General features: G+C 42.8%; 1 protein-coding gene across 2 annotated transcripts in view; it reads left to right on the top strand.

Moving 5' to 3' along the window:
- Positions 1–18,808, top strand: part of PHF19 (PHD finger protein 19) — a 53,872-nt gene that overhangs the window by 11,972 nt on the left and 23,092 nt on the right. For both annotated transcript variants that reach the window (XR_008915263.1, XM_056812029.1), the window contains exons 4-14: positions 1,448–1,543; positions 3,708–3,808; positions 4,663–4,811; positions 6,385–6,480; positions 7,651–7,719; positions 8,163–8,283; positions 9,675–9,742; positions 14,970–15,146; positions 15,835–15,916; positions 17,871–17,956; positions 18,591–18,686. Coding sequence is in view for 1 of the 2 variants with exons in the window: in XM_056812029.1 (XP_056668007.1) it covers positions 1,448–1,543; positions 3,708–3,808; positions 4,663–4,811; positions 6,385–6,480; positions 7,651–7,719; positions 8,163–8,283; positions 9,675–9,742; positions 14,970–15,146; positions 15,835–15,916; positions 17,871–17,956; positions 18,591–18,686 (1,141 nt within the window). In the remaining variant the exon portion in view is untranslated. The remainder of the gene's footprint in view (positions 1–1,447; positions 1,544–3,707; positions 3,809–4,662; positions 4,812–6,384; positions 6,481–7,650; positions 7,720–8,162; positions 8,284–9,674; positions 9,743–14,969; positions 15,147–15,834; positions 15,917–17,870; positions 17,957–18,590; positions 18,687–18,808) is intronic.

The raw sequence follows: 18,808 nt of genomic DNA, 5'->3' as shown, positions 1-18,808 counted from the left end.
ATTTCTAAACTATACAAAGAAACTGAGGTGAAAAAAGGGCAAAGTTGCTGAAGTAACACGTCCAAAGTTTCCCAGCAAGTTAATGACAGGACTGGCACAAGAAGGTCTATCTCCAGGGATCCCTCAGAGAATCAAGGATTTTATTTTACCTTTTCTCTTTAGAAAAAAAATCTTCTTTCTTAGAATCAATACTAATTATTGCTTCCAAGACAAAAGATCAGTAAGAGCTAGGCCATTGAATTAAGTGGCTTACCCAAGGTCACACAGCTAGGAAGTGTCTGGGGCTCCCCAGGGCCTCCCATCTCTAGGCCTGCCTGTCTATTCACTGAGCCACCTAGCTGCCCCTACCTTTTTTTTCTTGATAAAGGATACAGATTCATATTATCTGTTCATTTAGAAATATAAAATAATGCATTCAAATAAAAAACAGATAAAGAAAAAAGGCCATTCTTTCCTAACTTTGCCCCAAGACTAGAAGTTCACCTTTGACCTTGCCTTTGCTGGGCAGTTGCCTAGGACAAAAATGGGGCAGACTAAGTAGATATATATAACCTTGGGCAAGTTAGATGAACCTCTAAGAGCTTCGAGATGATCTAGTCCAACTTCACAACGAGAAAATTGGGACAGTTTTCCTGAGTTGTTTTTAATTTAGCATCTATAGGAAGAAGTTCAGAAAATATAGTTTATTGCCCTCAGAACTGAATTTTGAGTTATATCTTCCCTAAAAGATTAGCAGTTCCTTGAGGGTTCTAAAGTTCCATAGCTCCCTAGCAGAGAGCCAAGCTTCTTTTGGCTTCTCTCTTGACCCAGGGCTGGGCATACTTTTAGATGAAAAAATGAGTGTTCATTCTTCCTTTGTGAGAGTCAATCTAATTTGCAATTACTTAGAGCCAGATGATTTTGTTTCTATTCCTGGCTCTGCTATTTATGTTATGTGACCTTGAACCAGTCACTTCCATTCTCAAGGATTATATTCATTTCATTTTGTAGGTGAAAAGCTAAGCTCTTTGAAGTCTTGGTCTGTTTCATTTTTGCCTTTTTAATTCTAGTGTTTACACAAGATATGAGTACAGAATAATTTTTTTAAATGAATCAAGATAACAGATTTGAGTTGGAAAAGACCTTAGAGACCATCTGGTCTAACCCCCTTATTTTACAAATGAGAAAACTGAGGTCCAGAGGGGTAAGTGGTTTACCTATGGTCCTACAGATAATAAATGGTAGGAATGGGATATGAACTCAGGTACTCTTGACTCTAAATCCAATACTCTTTCAATTGTACTTTGCTGGTTAGATTAAACCCTGTCTAAGTCCCTTTTATCTACATCATTCTGAAATTTCTCTAACATTTTATATTCTAAAGTTCTTTGCAGTTGGAACTTTGATTCTCAGTGGGAGATTCTTTGTCCTTCATTTCCTGACTCTTCGCCATTATTTTCTCTTTTAGCTGGTGTTCCAGGCGAAGAGCCCAAGTGCAACATCTGTCTCGGAAAAACATCTGGGCCCCTGAATGAGATTCTCATCTGTGGAAAGTGTGGTCTTGGTGAGTGACAGAGCTGGAGTCAGAACTGACAAGGGGAACAGATCGAGGTCAAATATGGCCTTGTTCAGGGTAGAGGTAGCACTCCCTGTAGCTCAGCCCATTCTTTCCTAACTTTGTCCTAAGACTAGAAGTTCACTCTTGACCTTGCCTTTGCTGGGTAGTTGCCTAGGACAGAATGGAGAAGACTTAGGAGACGTATAGCCTCAATTTTGTCATATGTAAAATGGGTATAATCATATCAGCATTGCCTCTCTCACAAGGCTATTGTGAGAACAGGGCTATGTAAATATTAAATAGCTACAACTCCACCCCTGATGGGCAAGGTAGAAGAGGAATCTATGGAAAGAGACAGGGGATAAAAACAGGTGACAGAATGACAGATGAATCACACTTCTATAGTATTTTCAGGTTTACAAAGCACTTTTCTCTGAACAATCCTTCAAAATAGATAGTACAAGTATTTCCCCATTATTCAGAAAAGGAACTTAACACTCAGAGGTTAAATTATTCTTGAGTCACACAGCAAGTAAGTGCTAGAGTGAAGGACTTCAATCCAAGTCTCCAGTGTTCCATGGTGATCTGGTCCTGGCTCACCTAGGACTGAGGCTGCCATGATTACTCACATTTCTCCATTTGGTGTAAGACCTCCAGCTCACCAAAGAGGTCCCTGTGCTGAAGCCCCAAGACAAGTCCTCCCCACTCAGTGAGCTCTCCTGCTAGCCTGGCAACAACCTCCAGCCTCCCATGTCCTCTGCTCCTTCAGAAGGCATTGCAAGCTACCACCAATATGCAGATACTGATGAAGAAAGGGGATCTCTCAGTCCCAGGTCTCTCATGTCCAGAGCATGAGCTAGGGCATAGATTCCAGGTCAGAAAGGGATTCCAGAGGCCATTTAGGCCAAGGGGCCACAAATGCATTCATTCTGAGGGCCAAATCTGCCAACTGTTTTTGTACGACTTGAAAGATTTTTAAATGAAAAACCATTCTTAGCACTCAAAAAGTACAAAAACAGATATTCCAGTTTTATAGAGGAGAAAATAGCCCGAGAGAGAGAGAGACAGAAAGAGACAGAGAGGAGGGGAGGGAAGGAGGGAGGGAGGGAGGGAGGAAGGAAGGAAGGAAGGAAGGAAGGAAGGAAGGAAGGAAGGAAGGAAGGAAGGAAGGAAGGAAGGAAGGAAGGAAGGAAGGAAGAAAGGGAAGGGGGGGGAGAGCATATGACTTGTCCAGGTCATACAGGTAGGAAGTAAAGTAACAAAGCTGAAATTGAAACCCAGGTCCTCTAATTTTAATTCTAAACAAATCCCCTTTTGACTATGCTATATTGTCTCAGGTTAGCCCTAGGAGAGAATAGGGACTCGAGGAGGTGGAGGTACCCATAGGAGGAACATTTTAACAGAATAGAGAAGTACCAGAACTTGAGTCACTGCCTAAAGGTCCCATGATGGAAGACTTGGGGTCCTAGGGAGGAGACATGGATATGAAAGAGATAGAAGGGAAAGAGAAGAAACTTCTTCACTTTACCCCATTTAGCTGGTCTTGGTTCTGCCCTCTTTCCATCCTTCCTTCCTTAGCACCAGCTTTGGGCCCTCTTGAGACATTATAGGTTGGGTTCTCCTGAAGAAAAAACTGGCAACTGGCCACCTAGGATCTGAGGTCCTGGCTATTAAGGTGCAAACCAGCTTCTTCAACATTTTTCCTTTCAATCCCCTGCCCGGCTCGCCCTGACTGTCTGCTCATAAGCAGAATGTATCTCCCAAATAGTAGCCAGATCTCTCCAAGCCCTGGATATATACATGTGTGTGAAGGTGCATATATATGAATGTGCATGTGTGTATTTGAGTGTATATACAAATGTGCATGAATCTGTGCTTATACTGTGTGTTTTGGGGGTGGGGTGGGGTGGGGCAGAAAATTAGAGCAAGTGTGGGTAAGGAGATATTTAATTTGGAAGGATATTGCTTACCCACTGCCCAGAAATGGATGAGGTGTGTACTGAGTGGGATTAATAATTTTTGGCTTTGTCCAGAGAAGCCCCAGAGTTGGGTTCTAGCTCATCATGGTAGCCAGAACCTCTGTTCCCAGAATGGGGGTTCCACGCTGAGGAGCTGACAGCTCATGGATTCCAGCTCCTTGGGGACACTCTCTGCCTTTGCCCCTCCATAGGTTACCATCAACAATGCCATATCCCCACTGCAAGCAGCACTGAAGGGCCCCTGCTAACACCATGGTTCTGCCGACGCTGTATCTTCGCTCTGGCTGTGCGGGTGAGCCCTCGGGCCTCTCTTCCTCTCAGTCTTTTCCTATTTTCTCTCTTTATTTTCTTCCCCAACTATAAAATGAGAGGGTTGAGCTCTTTCTCTAGGCTCTGACATTCTATGTTCTAAAGTTCTCTCTGGCTCTGATATTTTTTAATTCCATATTTTCTCTTTCCTGGTCTCTCTGAGAGTCTCTCCATTTCTGCCTTTCTCATCTGTGGTCCCTCTCAAATACCTTTTCTCTCTTTTCCCCCTATACCCCACACCCAGTGTTGATCTGTGACACTGGTAATTCCTGGACCCAAAGTCTGATTCTTATCATCTCCTCCCCAGACAATCTGGCTCTGAAAGCAGAGACAACAACTTTTGGATGGGAATGAATTAACCATTCCAGCTGCCAGCTTTTGAACCACATCTGTTTTATCCATGTACCAATCTCTCCATATTTATACAGGAGATTCCCTAGCATTATTAAGTTCCTCAAGACTGTGGTACCCATAGATGGCTGGATTGTCCTATCTTCTGTAGGAAGTTTTTTCCTGGTGTGCCCTACTGCTAGTACCTTCCCTCCAAGATTACCTTCCATTGTACATTCATAGTTGTTTATATGTTTTGCCTTTTATTAGAATGTGAACTTTTCAAGGGCAGGGACCCTGTCTGTCTTTTTTTGTATCCCAGCCCTTAGCATAGTGTCTGGCACATGGTAAGAATTTAAGGAATGCTTGTTACCTTACTGACTGACTGACTGACTGACTGTTCCATACATTTGCTATTGACACACGTGCTAGGAAGCTCTGTGTTCTCTTAGAACCCTCTGGGGTCCTTGGAATGATTTGTATGCCTTCTCCCCATCTCCTCCCCAGAAAGGTGGCGCGCTGAAGAAAGGAGCCATTGCCAAGACCTTGCAAGCAGTGAAAATGGTACTCTCTTACAAGCCGGAGGAGCTAGACTGGGACTCCCCACATCGGACCAACCAGCAGCAGTGTTATTGCTACTGTGGAGGTCCTGGAGAGTAAGGGCCTGGCCACCTTCCCGGTGACAGCTGGGGTTATCGGGAATTTGGGATGGGGCTCATGGAGGTGACCTAGCATAAAATAACACTTGGTTGAACTTGGAGCCACAGGTGTTGGCCACCCAAATGCAGAGAAAGAAGGGTTGGTTAATGACTGAGATCTCAGGAGGTGCTAGTCCTACTTGTCCTCTGCAGTGGTCAGACCTCTCCAGAGAATTATTCTAGTCCTTGACTTCTGAATTCTAATAATCTAGAATCTGTCCACAAAAGAGCAAGTAGAATGGGTTGAGGATAGAAGGAGGTCTAGAAAACATGTGACATAAGGAAGAGGAAGTCTATATGACTGGAAAGCTAACACCAGGAACAGAAAGTTAATAGAGTCTGATCAGGGGAGAATCCGATTCTGGGTATTTGGAGAACAGGATCGGAGGTACCCCCAAATCCTGTTCTCTTTCTCTACCAGATCATACTGACTTTCCAAGATGGTTTTTTTTCTTCTGATGCTTAGGAAGGGATAGGAACTGGATCTACTTCTATAGACTTAGTTCTACAAGAATATAATAATCTGAACTGGTTGTTGGTTAAAAAAACATAATGAACACATCAAACAAACATTAACTGATCATCCATAGGTATGCAGGGGCCTCTACTAACAAGGTAGTGTGTCTTAAAGAATAGAATACTGGAATTTAGAACTGGGAAGAACTGAGTTTGAATCCTACCTCTCACGTATTGTGTGCCCATTGGCAAGTCACTTCTGAGCCTCTTTCCTCACCTGTAAAACAAGGATAATTCCAATACCTATAACACCTCCTCCCAGTCTTGTTGTAAGTCTCAAATGATGTAATCTTAAAGCATTATATGCGGTTGATTTATGTTGTTACTTTCAGAAAGTAGGATGATTCTAAGGAAGTAGCATAGAACATAAATGGAAGACTCAGACTCTTAGAAGAGACCCTGTAAGACCCTTAGAAATGTTAACCTACAGGACACTGCAGTTTTAAACCTCAGGCACATATTGTCACCTATAAAGAAAGGAAAAAATGAAAAAGATTGAAGTGGAAGAGATCTGGCTTCTGTTCCTTGCTCTATCACTCACTCTGTGACTCTAAGCAATTCAGTTCCTTTCTCTTTGTGTCAGTTTATTCATTTTTCAAATTGGGTTAATGATATTTACCCCACCAACATCCATGGGGCATTATGAAAATCAGATGAAATGAAGAGAAAAGTGCTTTTTAAAAGTATAAAGCAAGGTAAGATGTTAGCTTGTAATAGTAATTAATTATCATATTTTCAAGAAAATTGCCTTGGCCCTCTCCTCTGAAAAGGTATCTCTTTGATGAGAATTTTGGTTACCAAAGCTTCCCAGTATAGGTTGACTGTGCATTACCCAGAAAGGAAGATATTAAGAAAAGATTTTTGTTTGGGGTTGGAGAAAGAAAGATTATCCCTGCCCTCACAGCCTTGTCTTTCCCTCCATCCTACCCCTTCTCTCTCCTCCCTCCTTATTCCAACTCATCCAAGAGACAGAAAGCAGGAGGCTAAAGTTGATGTGGGCTTCTTCTCTTCCTAGGTGGTACCTAAGAATGCTTCAGTGTTACAGATGCAGGCAATGGTTTCATGAGGCCTGTACCCAGTGCTTGAATGAGCCCATGATGTTTGGAGACAGGCAAGTGTTTTTCTTAGGCTTCTTAGGTTCTTCTTGCCCCACCAAGGCTGTGGGGTCATATATGTTTCCTCCTAAGTGTGCTTCCATCTGGATGTATTTATTTCTCTTTGTACTTTGTGTGTTTATGCCCATGCATCACTGTGTATCTGCATATCTCTCTGTGTATATATGTCAGTGCCTGTTTGTATGATTGTGCATGTGGTTTCACAAAACTTTAACTGTCTTCTCCATGTTCCAACTCGGCAGCCAATTCCTGTTGGAATTCAACAACAGAGAGAGATTGAGTGGGAGCTGATTCTAAGGAGGGCCATTAAGTCAATGTGTAGATCTTGTTGATTCCTTGAGTATATTCATTTGAAGTTTCCAGAAAAGGGCTACTCTGCCTCATCTTTTTTCTCTAATTTAATTTAATTCCTGTGAGGCAGCTAGGTGCCTCAGTGGATAGCGTGCCAGACCTGGGGACAGGAGGTCTTGGGTTCAAGTCTGGCTTCAGATACTTCCTTCCTAAGTCAACTCCAATTGCCTAGCCCTTAGCACTCTCCTGCCTCGGAACAAATACTTAGTATTGATTCTAAGACAAAAGGTAAGGGTTTAAAAAAAATTTAACTTCTGCCTCCTTTTTCTCAAAAGTCTTTGGGGGCAAGACTGATTGGATATCTGAGCATACCTGCAGTGGACTCCTGGAGCTCAGAATTCCAGTCAGCCCTTGCTGACTAGAGGAAAAGTCCCAATGGACTTTTGAAAACATGAAGAAGGGGTTAAATTGAAGGCGATCAACAAGTCAGTCAACTAGTATTTATTGAGTGGCTACTGTGTGCCATTCTAATTGATGGGGATATAAAGAAAGGGAAAAAACCCAATCCCTGGTGTCAAGGAGTTCACAGTCTTATGGGAGCCCACATGCAAACAACTTGATGTACACCAAATATATTCAGGATAAATTGAGGTGAGTCTTGGAGGGAAGGTACTAAGATTAAAGAGGTCTAGAAAAGGCTTCTTACAGAAGGGAGGACTTTAGCTGAGACTTGAAGGAAACCAGGAACGCTAGGCAGCAGAAATGAAGAAGGAGAGCATGCCAGATCAGAGAGGACAGAGTCATACAGATTCTTAGATGCCCAATTCTGCACTTTCTAAGCTCTTTCTTATCCCATCTCTCCCTTTTTCTTGCAGGTTCTATGTGTTCTTCTGCTCAGTGTGCAACCAGGGTCCAGAGTATATCAAGAGGCTACCTCTAAGATGGTGAGAGTAGGGTGTGGTTGGGTAGACCTCAGTTTCCCACGGGTAAAATGGGAAAAACAATAGCACCTACCTCCCAGGGTTGTTGTGGGGATAAAATGATAAAATAGGATAATATTTGTAAAGTACTTTGTAAAGTTTAAAGCACTATATAAATGCTAACTATTGTTATTGTTAGCCTTAGTAATTTGTGAGTCAGGAAATGGGACCCAAAGAACAGAGGTCTTGACCCTTCCTGGACCAAGTTAGCTTTCTCTCTCTTGGAGAAAAAAAAAAAGATACTGTCTTTGCCTTTTATCCCTAGATTTTTTCCCCTTCTTCTGGCTATGATGTTCCCATCAATATACCGGCTTAGGACATGAAACATTTCTCCTAGCCTCTCACTTGGAAGTGGCCATGGGGCTGAAAGGGTAATCCCCTTCTAAACCTTTTCCTTCTATCCCCAGGGTGGATGTGGTTCACCTTGCCCTCTACAACCTGGGGGTTCAGAGCAAGAAGAAATACTTTGATTTTGAAGAAATCCTAGCCTTTGTCAATCACCACTGGGATCTTCTTCAGCTTGGCAAGGTACCAGGGTTGGGGATGGGAAAGAGAAGGCAAACAGTGACTGAGACATGGGACAAAGAATAGAGAAGGAAGAAAAATAAAGTGCTGGAAATCAGGCTGCTAAAGCTGGAAAAGACCCAAGAAGAGAAAATGTCAGAATTCTAAGAAGATCTTAAAGAGCAGCTACTACAACCAGTTCTTTTTACAGTGGAAGAAGCGGAAGCCAGTCAAGGAGAAGTGACTTCTTGCAAGTCACACAGCTAGCTAGTGACAGATCCAGGACCCTCAGTCCAAGATTCTTTTCATTGCATGTTTGTTAAGTTGAAACAAAAAGAATGTAAAGTTCAAAAGACTGTTTACAACCCAGAGGTGCCAGTTTCAGGAAACGGTCCTGCTAACCCTGTTCTGCCTACCTTCAGTGGTCTGGGAGGGAGTCGGGAGTCCATCAGGAATGGAAAGAAGTAGCCTCTGAGCAGTTCTGGGACTACTTCTTTAGCGTGAGACCTCTGGGTTCTGGGGAAAACTGAGGCAAGATTGCTCCCTGCTGGTTAAACTTTGAATAGCATGTTCTGGGAAAACTGAATCTTTTTCATTATTTTGCTACACATTATGAAGTATTAGGGTGCTCTCAATTGATGCACATGCCATCACTGAAGCTCAGGGAGTTATTAAGTCATTATAACTTTATAACAATTATAACATTATAAATAAGTCATATATAATCCAGTCCATACAGCTAATAAACAGCTGAGCCAGGGTGTCTGCTTCCATCTTCTAAGCATCTTACAGCTCCAAAGTACTTTATAATCCGATTGGATCCTATAAGTAGCCCTGTAGTAAATACAAGGCAAAGACTAGTGCCTTATTTTACAGATGAGAAGACCATGACTCTGAGACATTAAAGCCTAGATATCTAGATCCGGAAAGGTCTTTCTGAGATCATTTAGTCCAATCCCTTTGTTTTTATAGATAAGGACACTGAGACCCCAAGAGAGAAAAGTGACTTATCCAGGGTCACATGGCAGAGTTAGGACTCAAATTCTGATCTCCTGAAACCCAGGCTCTCTCTCTCTTTTTATGTCTCCCCTCTTGACAAAAAGCGCTGCTCTAACTGTCAGCTATAGCCCCTAGACCAGAGATCTAATCAGGTCTGTGAAGTCACTGCCTAGTTAACAGGGTTCGAGGAACTCCATGCTTACCTACAAGTTGAGACTGGAATTAGTGCTTGAAGCAGTAGAGGGGAAACAACTTGACCCAAGCCTGAGACTTTGCAGGTGTCCCATACTGAAGGCAAATGTTCCCGTTTCTCCTTGAGATCCAGAATTGTTTCATTTTTGTCTTTGTTTCTCTAGCACCGGGACAGTACCCGGCACATAGCAGGTGCTTAATGTGTAACTGAATTCCTTCCTCAGCTGACCAGCACCCCAGTGACAGAGCGAGGACCCCATCTCCTTAATGCACTGAACAGCTACAAAAGCAGGTGAGTGGGGGATGATAGTGGGAGAGACCAAAAGATGGGCTGGCTTCAAATCTGAACGTATGATTTCCCCCCAACCTTGAGGCTCTTCCTTCCTGCCTCTGCGTCTTTAGCTGTGTCTTTCCCTCCTCTGTACCCCAAAGCTGCCTGATACCTCCTAGCTTTAAAAAATGCCTTTTTTGCCTTTGTTGTTATCGTTGAGTCTTTCAGTTATGACTCCATGAATGATAGCTATCCTTGGGATTTTCTTGACAGCATATTCAAGTGGTTTGCCATTTTCTTCTCTAGTGGATCCTCTTGTCAGGCAATCAGAGGCTAAGTGACTTGCCCAAGATTCTGAGGCTGGAATTGAATTCAGGTCTTCCTGATTCCAGGCCCAGCACTCTATTCCCTGAACCACCTAGCTGCCTTCTCCTTTCTGCCTATATAAATCTAGGCCATTCTGCCTATATAAATCCAAATTATCAGGTGCAGCTGGGTGGCTCAGTGTATTGAAAACCAAGCCTAGAGATGGGGGGGGGGTCCTGGGTTCAAATATAGCCTCAGACATTACCTAGCTGGGTGACCCTGGGCAAGTCACTTAACCTCCATTGCCTAGCTCTGCTCTTCTGCCTTGGAACCAAAAGTGGCATTGATTCAAAGATAGGACATAAAGGTTTAAGAAAAAACAAATCCAAATTATCTTTCCACACTGTCCCCAATAACCTCAAAGTCATAGAATGTAGAAAGTAGATTAAGACCTTAGGACATGGGACATTAGAGCTGGAACAGGTCTGAGAGGTTATCTCTAGTCCAACCCTTCATTTTTTAGATGATAATGATGATAATTCAATTGCTGTAGCATTTTCTAAAGCAATAGCTCATATATGAGAGCATCCATCCTCAAAGAGAAGGGACATCCAAAAGGGAGCAAGCTGAATTGTTTTGGGGGAGGCAAACAATGCTTTTAGTGATTTAAGTTTCTGCCTGAAACAAAGCATCCACTTTCTAATGTCCATTCCAGTGACTCTCTAGGGCTTTAAGTCATGGTTATGTTACTGGCTCTGAAGAAGTACAGCTGACAGTCATCCAAAAGGCAGTGAACAGAGAGGCACATGCTGGACCTGAGCAGTTTGGAACTGCCACCAGCCAGGAGTTCTACAAGCAGAGATGCCCTTAGGAAGCCATGTAAGCAGGAAAGATGTGGCAAGAGGGAGGGCTAACCAGTGGCCAGCCTGTGTATCCTCTACAAACCACATTTGGAGAACTAAAGGCTACACATCCTTTCCCCTCACCAAGTCCAGTTGTTTGGCGTATTTACAGATGGAACATGGATAAGAGTTACACAGAATGGGAGGACCCAGATGAATTGTTATCTCTTCTGGTAGCAGTGTGGTGCACTGGGTAGAGCACTAGACCTGGAGTCAGGAAGACTGAATTTAGAATCCAATGTCTAATGCTTCTTAGCTATGTGACCCTGCATAAGTCACTTAACTTCTCTCAGCTTCACTTTTTTCATCAATAAAATAGGGATAATAATAGCACTTACCTTCCAGAGTTAAGATAAGGATCAAAAAAATCATTTGTAAATTGCTTTGTAAAACGTAAAGCACTCCATAAGTGCTAGCTATTATTATTAATTATTTCTACTATCCATAGAGGTCATTTGATCAACAACTCTTTCTTGAGTACCCACTATATGCCAGGCACTGGGCAGAAGGTACTGGAGATCCATCAAAGTCAGAAGTATACTTTTTCAGTTTTACAAAATACATTGTTCAAAACAGCCCTGGGTCTGTTAACGATAACAAGTATCATTAGCATCCTCATTTTGCATCTTATTGTGTGATCTTGGGCAAGTCACTTAACCCTGTTTGCCTCAGTTTAATTACCTGTAAAATTAGTTGGAGAAGGAAATGGGAAACTACTCCAGGATCTTTGCCATAAAATCCCCAAATGGGGTTGGTCACAAAGAGTCAGATCTGGCTCACACAACCAAACAACAACAAAGTTCATCTGACTTTCAGTCTAGTTTTCTCTTCATCATACTAAACTGCCTCTCTTCCCATTTAGACCTTGAATCTTAGGATGGTGGTATCTTAGCATATATCTAGTCCAGCCTCCTGCAAATGCAGAAATATACAAGACTATAGATGAGCATTCAACCTCTGACCAGACACTTCTAGTGATATAGAAATCACTTCCTCAGGAGACAGTCGGTTGCCTTCAGAAATGACTATTTTACTTCCTTAGGCCAGACCCAAATCAGCCTCTCTATAACTTCCCACCATAGGTCCTAGTTCTCCCCCCTAGAGCCAAGTAGGATAGGTTTAATATCTCTTCCACATGATAATTACCATAGATTGTCCTTGGGACCTGCAGAATATCTTGTAGCCTTGGGGAGGCAGTATGGTCCAGTGGAAAAAACACTGGGTTTGGAGCCAGGACTTGGATGAAACTCCTGGCAATGGCCTCTTGTTATCTCTGACATTGGGCAAGTCTCTTATGCTCTCTCCCACCTTTGCTTACTCATCTGTAAAATGGCAGTGTTAGACTAGATGATCTCTAAGATTCCTTCTGATTCGAAATTTATGATTCTTTTTTTATGGTATCTTTTTTTTTTAAAGCCCTTACCTTCTGTCTAGTAACAACTGTAAGACAGAAAGGGAAGGGCTAGGCAAATGTGCTTAAGTGATTTGCCCAGGGTCACACAGATAAGAAGTGTCTAAGGCCAGATTTGAACCCATGTTTTCCTTACTCCAGACCTGGAGCTCTATCCACTGAGCCACCTAGCTCCCTGCTGTTTGTAGTATCTTAATTTGTTCTTTCTTATACTTAGCACAATTCTTGGTATATAGTAGGTGCTACATAAATGCTTATTAGCAACTGGGGGTGAGGGGGAACCACTTTCCTTACAGTCTCAGTGTTTTAATTTCCTTATCTCTTTGAAGGGCACAGTGTCTCCTTTTACATGTTCCACAGGATTGAGCCCAAATTCTTGATAAACTTGTTAAAGTGAACATTAGGTGAAGGGGAGATTGGAGGCAGCATCACCCAGTTTCCTTAGGCACTTATCTTTTGAAGACTCCCTATGACAATGACTCGAATCCTTTCTGGAGGATTCTATTCTGTAGAGGCAGGTTGTTTAGCAAAGTTAACCAGCTTTTCAATTAAAAACAATTTGTAGTTACTTACTATATCTAAGGAACTGTGAATACAAAGATGAGAAATTGCATCATTTCTGTTTTTAAGGCATTTACTCTTTAAAAAGGAAGATATAACAAAGACACAAAGAAGTAAGATATGTGAATTATAGGATGAGAAATTATTACTCAATAAGCTCCAGGAGGGCAGGGTCCGTGGCTTAGTAACCTCTTCCAGTGTTCCACATATGGAAAGTAATTAATCCATGTTGAAGAAATCAAAGAATGTGATATGAGTGAAGTTGAGATTTAGCCATAATGCTCGAGGAGGGCAACTTCTTGCAGAACAGAGTGACCAAGAAAAGCTTCAGTGAGGAGATGGGGCTTGAACTGGACCCTGTAGGATGAGTGCATAGGTCCAGGAATTTACTAAAAGACAGAGAAAATAACCTTGAATCTGGAGTTGGGAGGCCTGGAATCACACTACATCTCTTCCACTGCCTACTTTGGGGACCTAGAGCCGCATTAACCGCACAGCCTCATTTTCCTCATCTTATAAAATTAGGCTAGACTAAATGACCCCAGGGTTTTCTTCCTTTTCTAAATCCGTGATTCTGGATGTGGGGGACAGCAGGAGTCAAGTTTTGAGGGATAGGATGTCAGGGTTGAGATGTATTGAGAAGAAGTAGCCATAACTCAGAATGCTACCCCACTTCTAGGAAGTTCTCCATGGTTCCCCTCTTATATCTCACTGTAGAATTTTCTTTGTACCTTTTTAGCACTCTTTGCTATAATACACATTATAATACATGTTTCTGGTTTTGTGTCATTGATCCTATTGATCTGTAAGTTCCTTGAGGGCAAGGACTATGCCTAATGTAAACTTTATCTCTTTTATATGGTGGCCGACACAATATTCTAGAGCAGAGATTCTTTTTTTCTGATATGTTAATTTATTTATTTGGCTGTTTTTATATTTTATTTTACCAATTACATGTAATAACAAATTTCCACATAAATTTTTTCAAGTTATATAATCCAAATTGTCTCCCTCCCTCCCTTCCTTCTCTTCTTGGGAACTGCCAAACAATTCAGTCTGGATTATACACATATTGTCTTGCAAAACTTATTTCCATATTGTTTATTTTTGTGAGAGAATCATCTTATAAAACCCAAACTCTACAACATATACCCAAATAAACAAGTGAGAAATAGTATGCTTTCATCTGCATTCCTTCTCCAACAGTTCTTTCTCTGGAGGTGGATAGCATTTTTTGCCATATGTCCCTCAGAATTGTCCTGACTCGTATTGCTGAGAGTAGTTAAGTCTGCCACATTTAATCATTCCAAAATATTGCTGTTACTGTGTACAACGTTCTCCTGGTTCTGCTTATTTCACTTTACAGCAGAGATTCTTAACCTTTTTGGTGTCATGGAAATTTTGGGGGGGTGGACTAGTGAAACCTGTAGACTCAGAAGAATGTTCCTAAATGCATAAGATACATTGAATCACTTTTAAAATACAGTTACCAAGATTTTTTAAAAAATAATAAGTTCATGTTGGTGGGTCAACTAGGTAGCACAGTAGATAGAGCACTAGGCCTGGGGTCAGAAGAACTGAGGTTCAAATCTAGCCTCGGATACTTCCTAGCTCTGTAACCCTGGGCTAGTCATTTAACCCTGGTTGCCTAGCCCTGACCACTGTTCTACCCTGAAATTGACCCTTAGTATCAAGTCTAAGGGAGAAGGCAAGGATTAAAAAAAAAAGAAAAAAGGTTTATGGACCCCGGGTTAAGAACTCCTATTCTATGTAAAGAGTAGATGGTTAACAAATGTTTATTGTATTTTTATACCTGATGGGGTCCTCAGTTCCCTAGGAAAATTGAGGCTCATAACTGTATTGTGACCATCTCTTTTGGACCCAAAAGGTGTTTGGGGCTGGGGTTCAGCTAACCTCTGACTCTAGAGATAAGGGGCTGTGCTAAGCCCCGAAGCATTTTCTCAGCCCCTTTGCCCACTGCTCCTCCTCAATGCTTGCCTTAGTGCATGGTGTTCTATACATGAAGGCTATTTAATAAATGCTAGTAATTTTGCACTTGTCATATTAGGTTTCTCTGTGGCAAAGAGATCAAGAAGAAGAAATGTATCTTCCGACTGAGGATCCGGGTCCCTCCTAACCCCCCTGGTAAACTGCTGCCAGATAAGGTGGTGTCCCTGAAGGAGAATGGCGGCACCTCCTCTGATCTACAGAAGAGAGGGAAGAGCAAATACCAAACCAAGCATAGGTCAGTGCCCTAGGAGGGCTCCCCGCACAGGCCGAGGGGGCTGGAGCTGCAGCAGTGACTTGGTATTTCTGCCCTCAGATCCCAGCCTGAGAAGACAGGGAAGTACAGTAGACACTGAACTTCCCCTCCCCTATCCAGTCCTGAGACCCCAGCTGCTGCCCTTTGCCCCATGGCCTCAGCTTTCATCCTAATCGTGTCATGCTATCTTGAGAGTTACTTAGGCCCTTCCATGCCTATGTTCCCAGCCTTCTCAGGACCCCAGTCAGCCCCTATCTTCCACCTGCCTCTGATCCTACCTCCGGTCCTTATTCTATCTCATCCCTGAAGCCACAGCCTCTACATGATTCTAGCCCCAACTTTCCATGGTGTTATGCCCCTATCCTTTTCCACTGCTAAAATCTTGTGAGCCCAGCCCTTCCCTCTGCCCATCTGCCATGATCCAAGCCCCTGACCTTTTCCTGTGATCCCTTCCCTTCTCCATGACCTAAGCCCCTGTCCATCTCTGGCCAGTACTCAGTTCTTTCCACAGGATGGGAGGAGCTGAATCTTTGCCCTGGTCTCCCCCTTCTTGGATATCCAACTGCTCAGTTTCCCCACATTAGACTCCTATTCCCTTCCCCTCTTCCCCATGGTGAGGGGGAGAAGAGGGGAGGCTCACTCTCTCTCTCTCCCTTTTCTGTGTCCACAGTTCGGTGCCTCATGAACAGCAGAAAAGGCGAGTTGTTAGAAGAAAAAGATCAAAATTTTTGTTGGAAGATGCTATTCCCAGTGTTAGTTTCTCACTGTCTGTCTTACTCTCCACACCTTTACTTTTCTGGGTCTGTACAAACCAGCAAGACTTTATTTATAAAAGAAATATACCTTCTCTTCCTCTCATCCCTAACTTTGGTGACCATCTATAACACCCTGTCTTGGAGAAATTCCCGGTAGCTTTGGTGAAAATAATGCCTCTCTAATTTATACAGTGCTTCACATTTCTCCAGGCACTCACACCTTAGCCACTTCATTAGATCCTCATCAAAAGTTTTAGTATAATGTTGGGAAGAGCCATGGATATGAAGTCAGAATACCTGAGTTCAAATCCTGGCTATATAAACTCGGGCAAATCTCTTCCCCTCTCTAGACTTTGATTTCCTGTCCATAAAATGAGAGTCTAACTAGATAGTCCAACTATTTAGGACCATTTAAACTTTAAATTCTGAAACCTGTAAGCCCTGTCTGAGAAGCATGGCAGAGATTGTTCAAATTTTATAGGTCAAGAAATCAAAGCCTAGATAGGGTATATAATATGTGCAAGGTTACCTAGTGGGCCATCAACAACAGTCTTGACTAGAACTCATGGGTGTTGACTCAAGCCAAGGCTTCTTCCACTGTTCCATTTTTAAAATATGGCACCTCTAATGCTACCTCATCTCTGAGCCCTGGCATCTATGGCCAGGGACCAGACTTAAGGAACAGGACCTCTTCCCCTGTCAATTTCAGAGGACAGGGCAGCTGGAGGCCAAGTGGTCCTTTGCATTACCAGATCCAAGTGGCTCAGAGTCAGGTGAAGGGTAACAGTGATGCTAGGACCAGGCCAGGTTCGCCCATCCTGGGAGGAACTTGGAATGCTACTTACAAAGTCTACTTGGGTCACAGTGCTGAGAGATTTGTTGAGCAATTATTAGGGAGCTCTTGACCCTCTTCTTCAGGGATGTAGTAAAAAGGGCACTGGACTTGTGTTCAAGTCTTGCCTCTGCTACATATTATAATTAAATGAGTTATTCGTTTAATTAATCAATTTATTTATTATTATTTATTAAATAAGCAAGTTATTTAATCTCCCTGAACCTCAGTTTCTTCATCATTTCTAAGGTCCCTTCCATTCTGAATCTAGCACTTTGCCTTCACTAACCTCATGGTTAGAAGGCTCTGAGAAAGAAGGCAGTTATCTACTTAATAGTCTATTCTTATTATGGGCAGAACTCTGTGGTTCTTCCTGTTCCTTAAATCTGGTCTCTGCCTTCAGCAGAGAAATAAAGGTAAAGAAGATATGGTCCCTGCCATACAGTGCTGATAGTCTAGGAGGAAATATGTTGAGCTTCCTGGGAAACCAGAAATGACCAACATCATTAAAGCTACTAAGAGCCCCATGCTTCCAAAAGCACTTTCACCAAAATTCTCTCACAACATCCTAAGGTGGTAGCCCCAGGACAAAGAAGGAAACCAAGACCTAAGAGAGGAAAAGTATGCCCAAGATCCTACAGCTTCTCAATGGCTGAGTCAAGATTTGAACCAGGTCTCCTGACTCCAAACCTAATCTTCTTTTCACTATACATCAGTAGCTTAAGACAATCAAGTACTAAGTATTTGACCATTATAAGAACTCACATCTCTCCAATACTTTAAGGCATTCAACAGTGCTTTTTTCTGCAACAACCCCATGGGGTGGGGAGTAGTATTCCTATTTTGGAGGCAAGGGAATCGAGGCTCATGGAAGTTAGTCACTTGACCAGAGCCGCAGCCCTAGGCTAAGGGGTTGCAGTGTATCTGAAGGATGATGAGAATAGGCTTCCTGCCCTCACAGGGTTTATGCCATGGCTGGGATGTAGGGCTCTCCCAGGTCTTTTGGAGGGAGGGAGGGTAGGAAGAGAAGAGGAAGGCTTTCTAAAAGAGGGTGGGGAAAGGGGATGAGTGAGTGCCAGGTGTTTAGTGACTTTCTTCATCTTTCTTCTGTGCCCTTAGAGTGACTTCACTTCAGCCTGGAGCACCAATCACCACTTGGCCAGCATTTTTGACTTTACACTAGATGAGATTCAGAGTTTAAAAAGGTAATTGAGGTGAATCCCCACCTCATACATTTGAACACACCAGATGGGGTGGAAGAGGGTAGGGAGAAAGGGAAGATGTTACCAATGCCCTTGCCAAAGGCAGGAGAATACTGATCAGGGTATCTAGAGCTGGAAGGGAACTGAGTGATCATCTAGTCCCATGTCCTCATTCTAAAGATAGGAAAACTGGGGACAAAAAAGAGCTGTGACTTGTGGAATGATACACAGCCAACATCTGACAACACTGGAATTCCATTTTGGGTCTTCTCTTCCAAAATCTAGTGTTCTTTCTAGTATGTCATGTTTCTCGGTCATACAAGGGTTGGTGGGGGGAAGTGTGGGGTGGGTGGGGTGGTGGCAACCACTTTAATAGAGAAGATGGAGGTGATAGCGTCAAAAGGTACACAAAATGTGGGAATTAGAAGACTTGCTTATTTGTGATTTTAGACTTGTCACTTCCCCTCAGGAGGCTTCTCTAATGATGCCTAAATAAAGTTTCATGAGCCCTTCTAGGTCTAATGTTCTATGATCTGGATGATGGCATGCCTTAGCAACCTTCAGTTGGCCAAGATGAGAGAACTGAGTTCCCACTTGGAACAAGGACAGTATTACTTTTATTCCCCTTCTCTTCCAGTGCCAGCTCAGGCCAAACATTTTTCTCAGATGTGGACTCCACTGATGCTGCCAGCACATCTGGCTCTGCCTCCACCAGCCTGTCTTATGAGTCCAGGTGAGCCACAGCAGGAGCTGTTCTGATGCAATGATCCCAAACCCTGGCTTTACCATAGCATCAATCCCATGGGTCTGTACTCTCTAGGTTCTAATATCCTATGCTGTAAGTCCCTTCCATCC

Source organism: Monodelphis domestica, chromosome 1 (assembly GCF_027887165.1).
Source record: "Monodelphis domestica isolate mMonDom1 chromosome 1, mMonDom1.pri, whole genome shotgun sequence".
Taxonomy (NCBI): Eukaryota; Metazoa; Chordata; class Mammalia; order Didelphimorphia; family Didelphidae; genus Monodelphis; species Monodelphis domestica.
The sequence above is the reverse complement of the archived record's forward strand: the minus strand, read 5'-3'. Positions and strand labels throughout refer to the sequence as shown.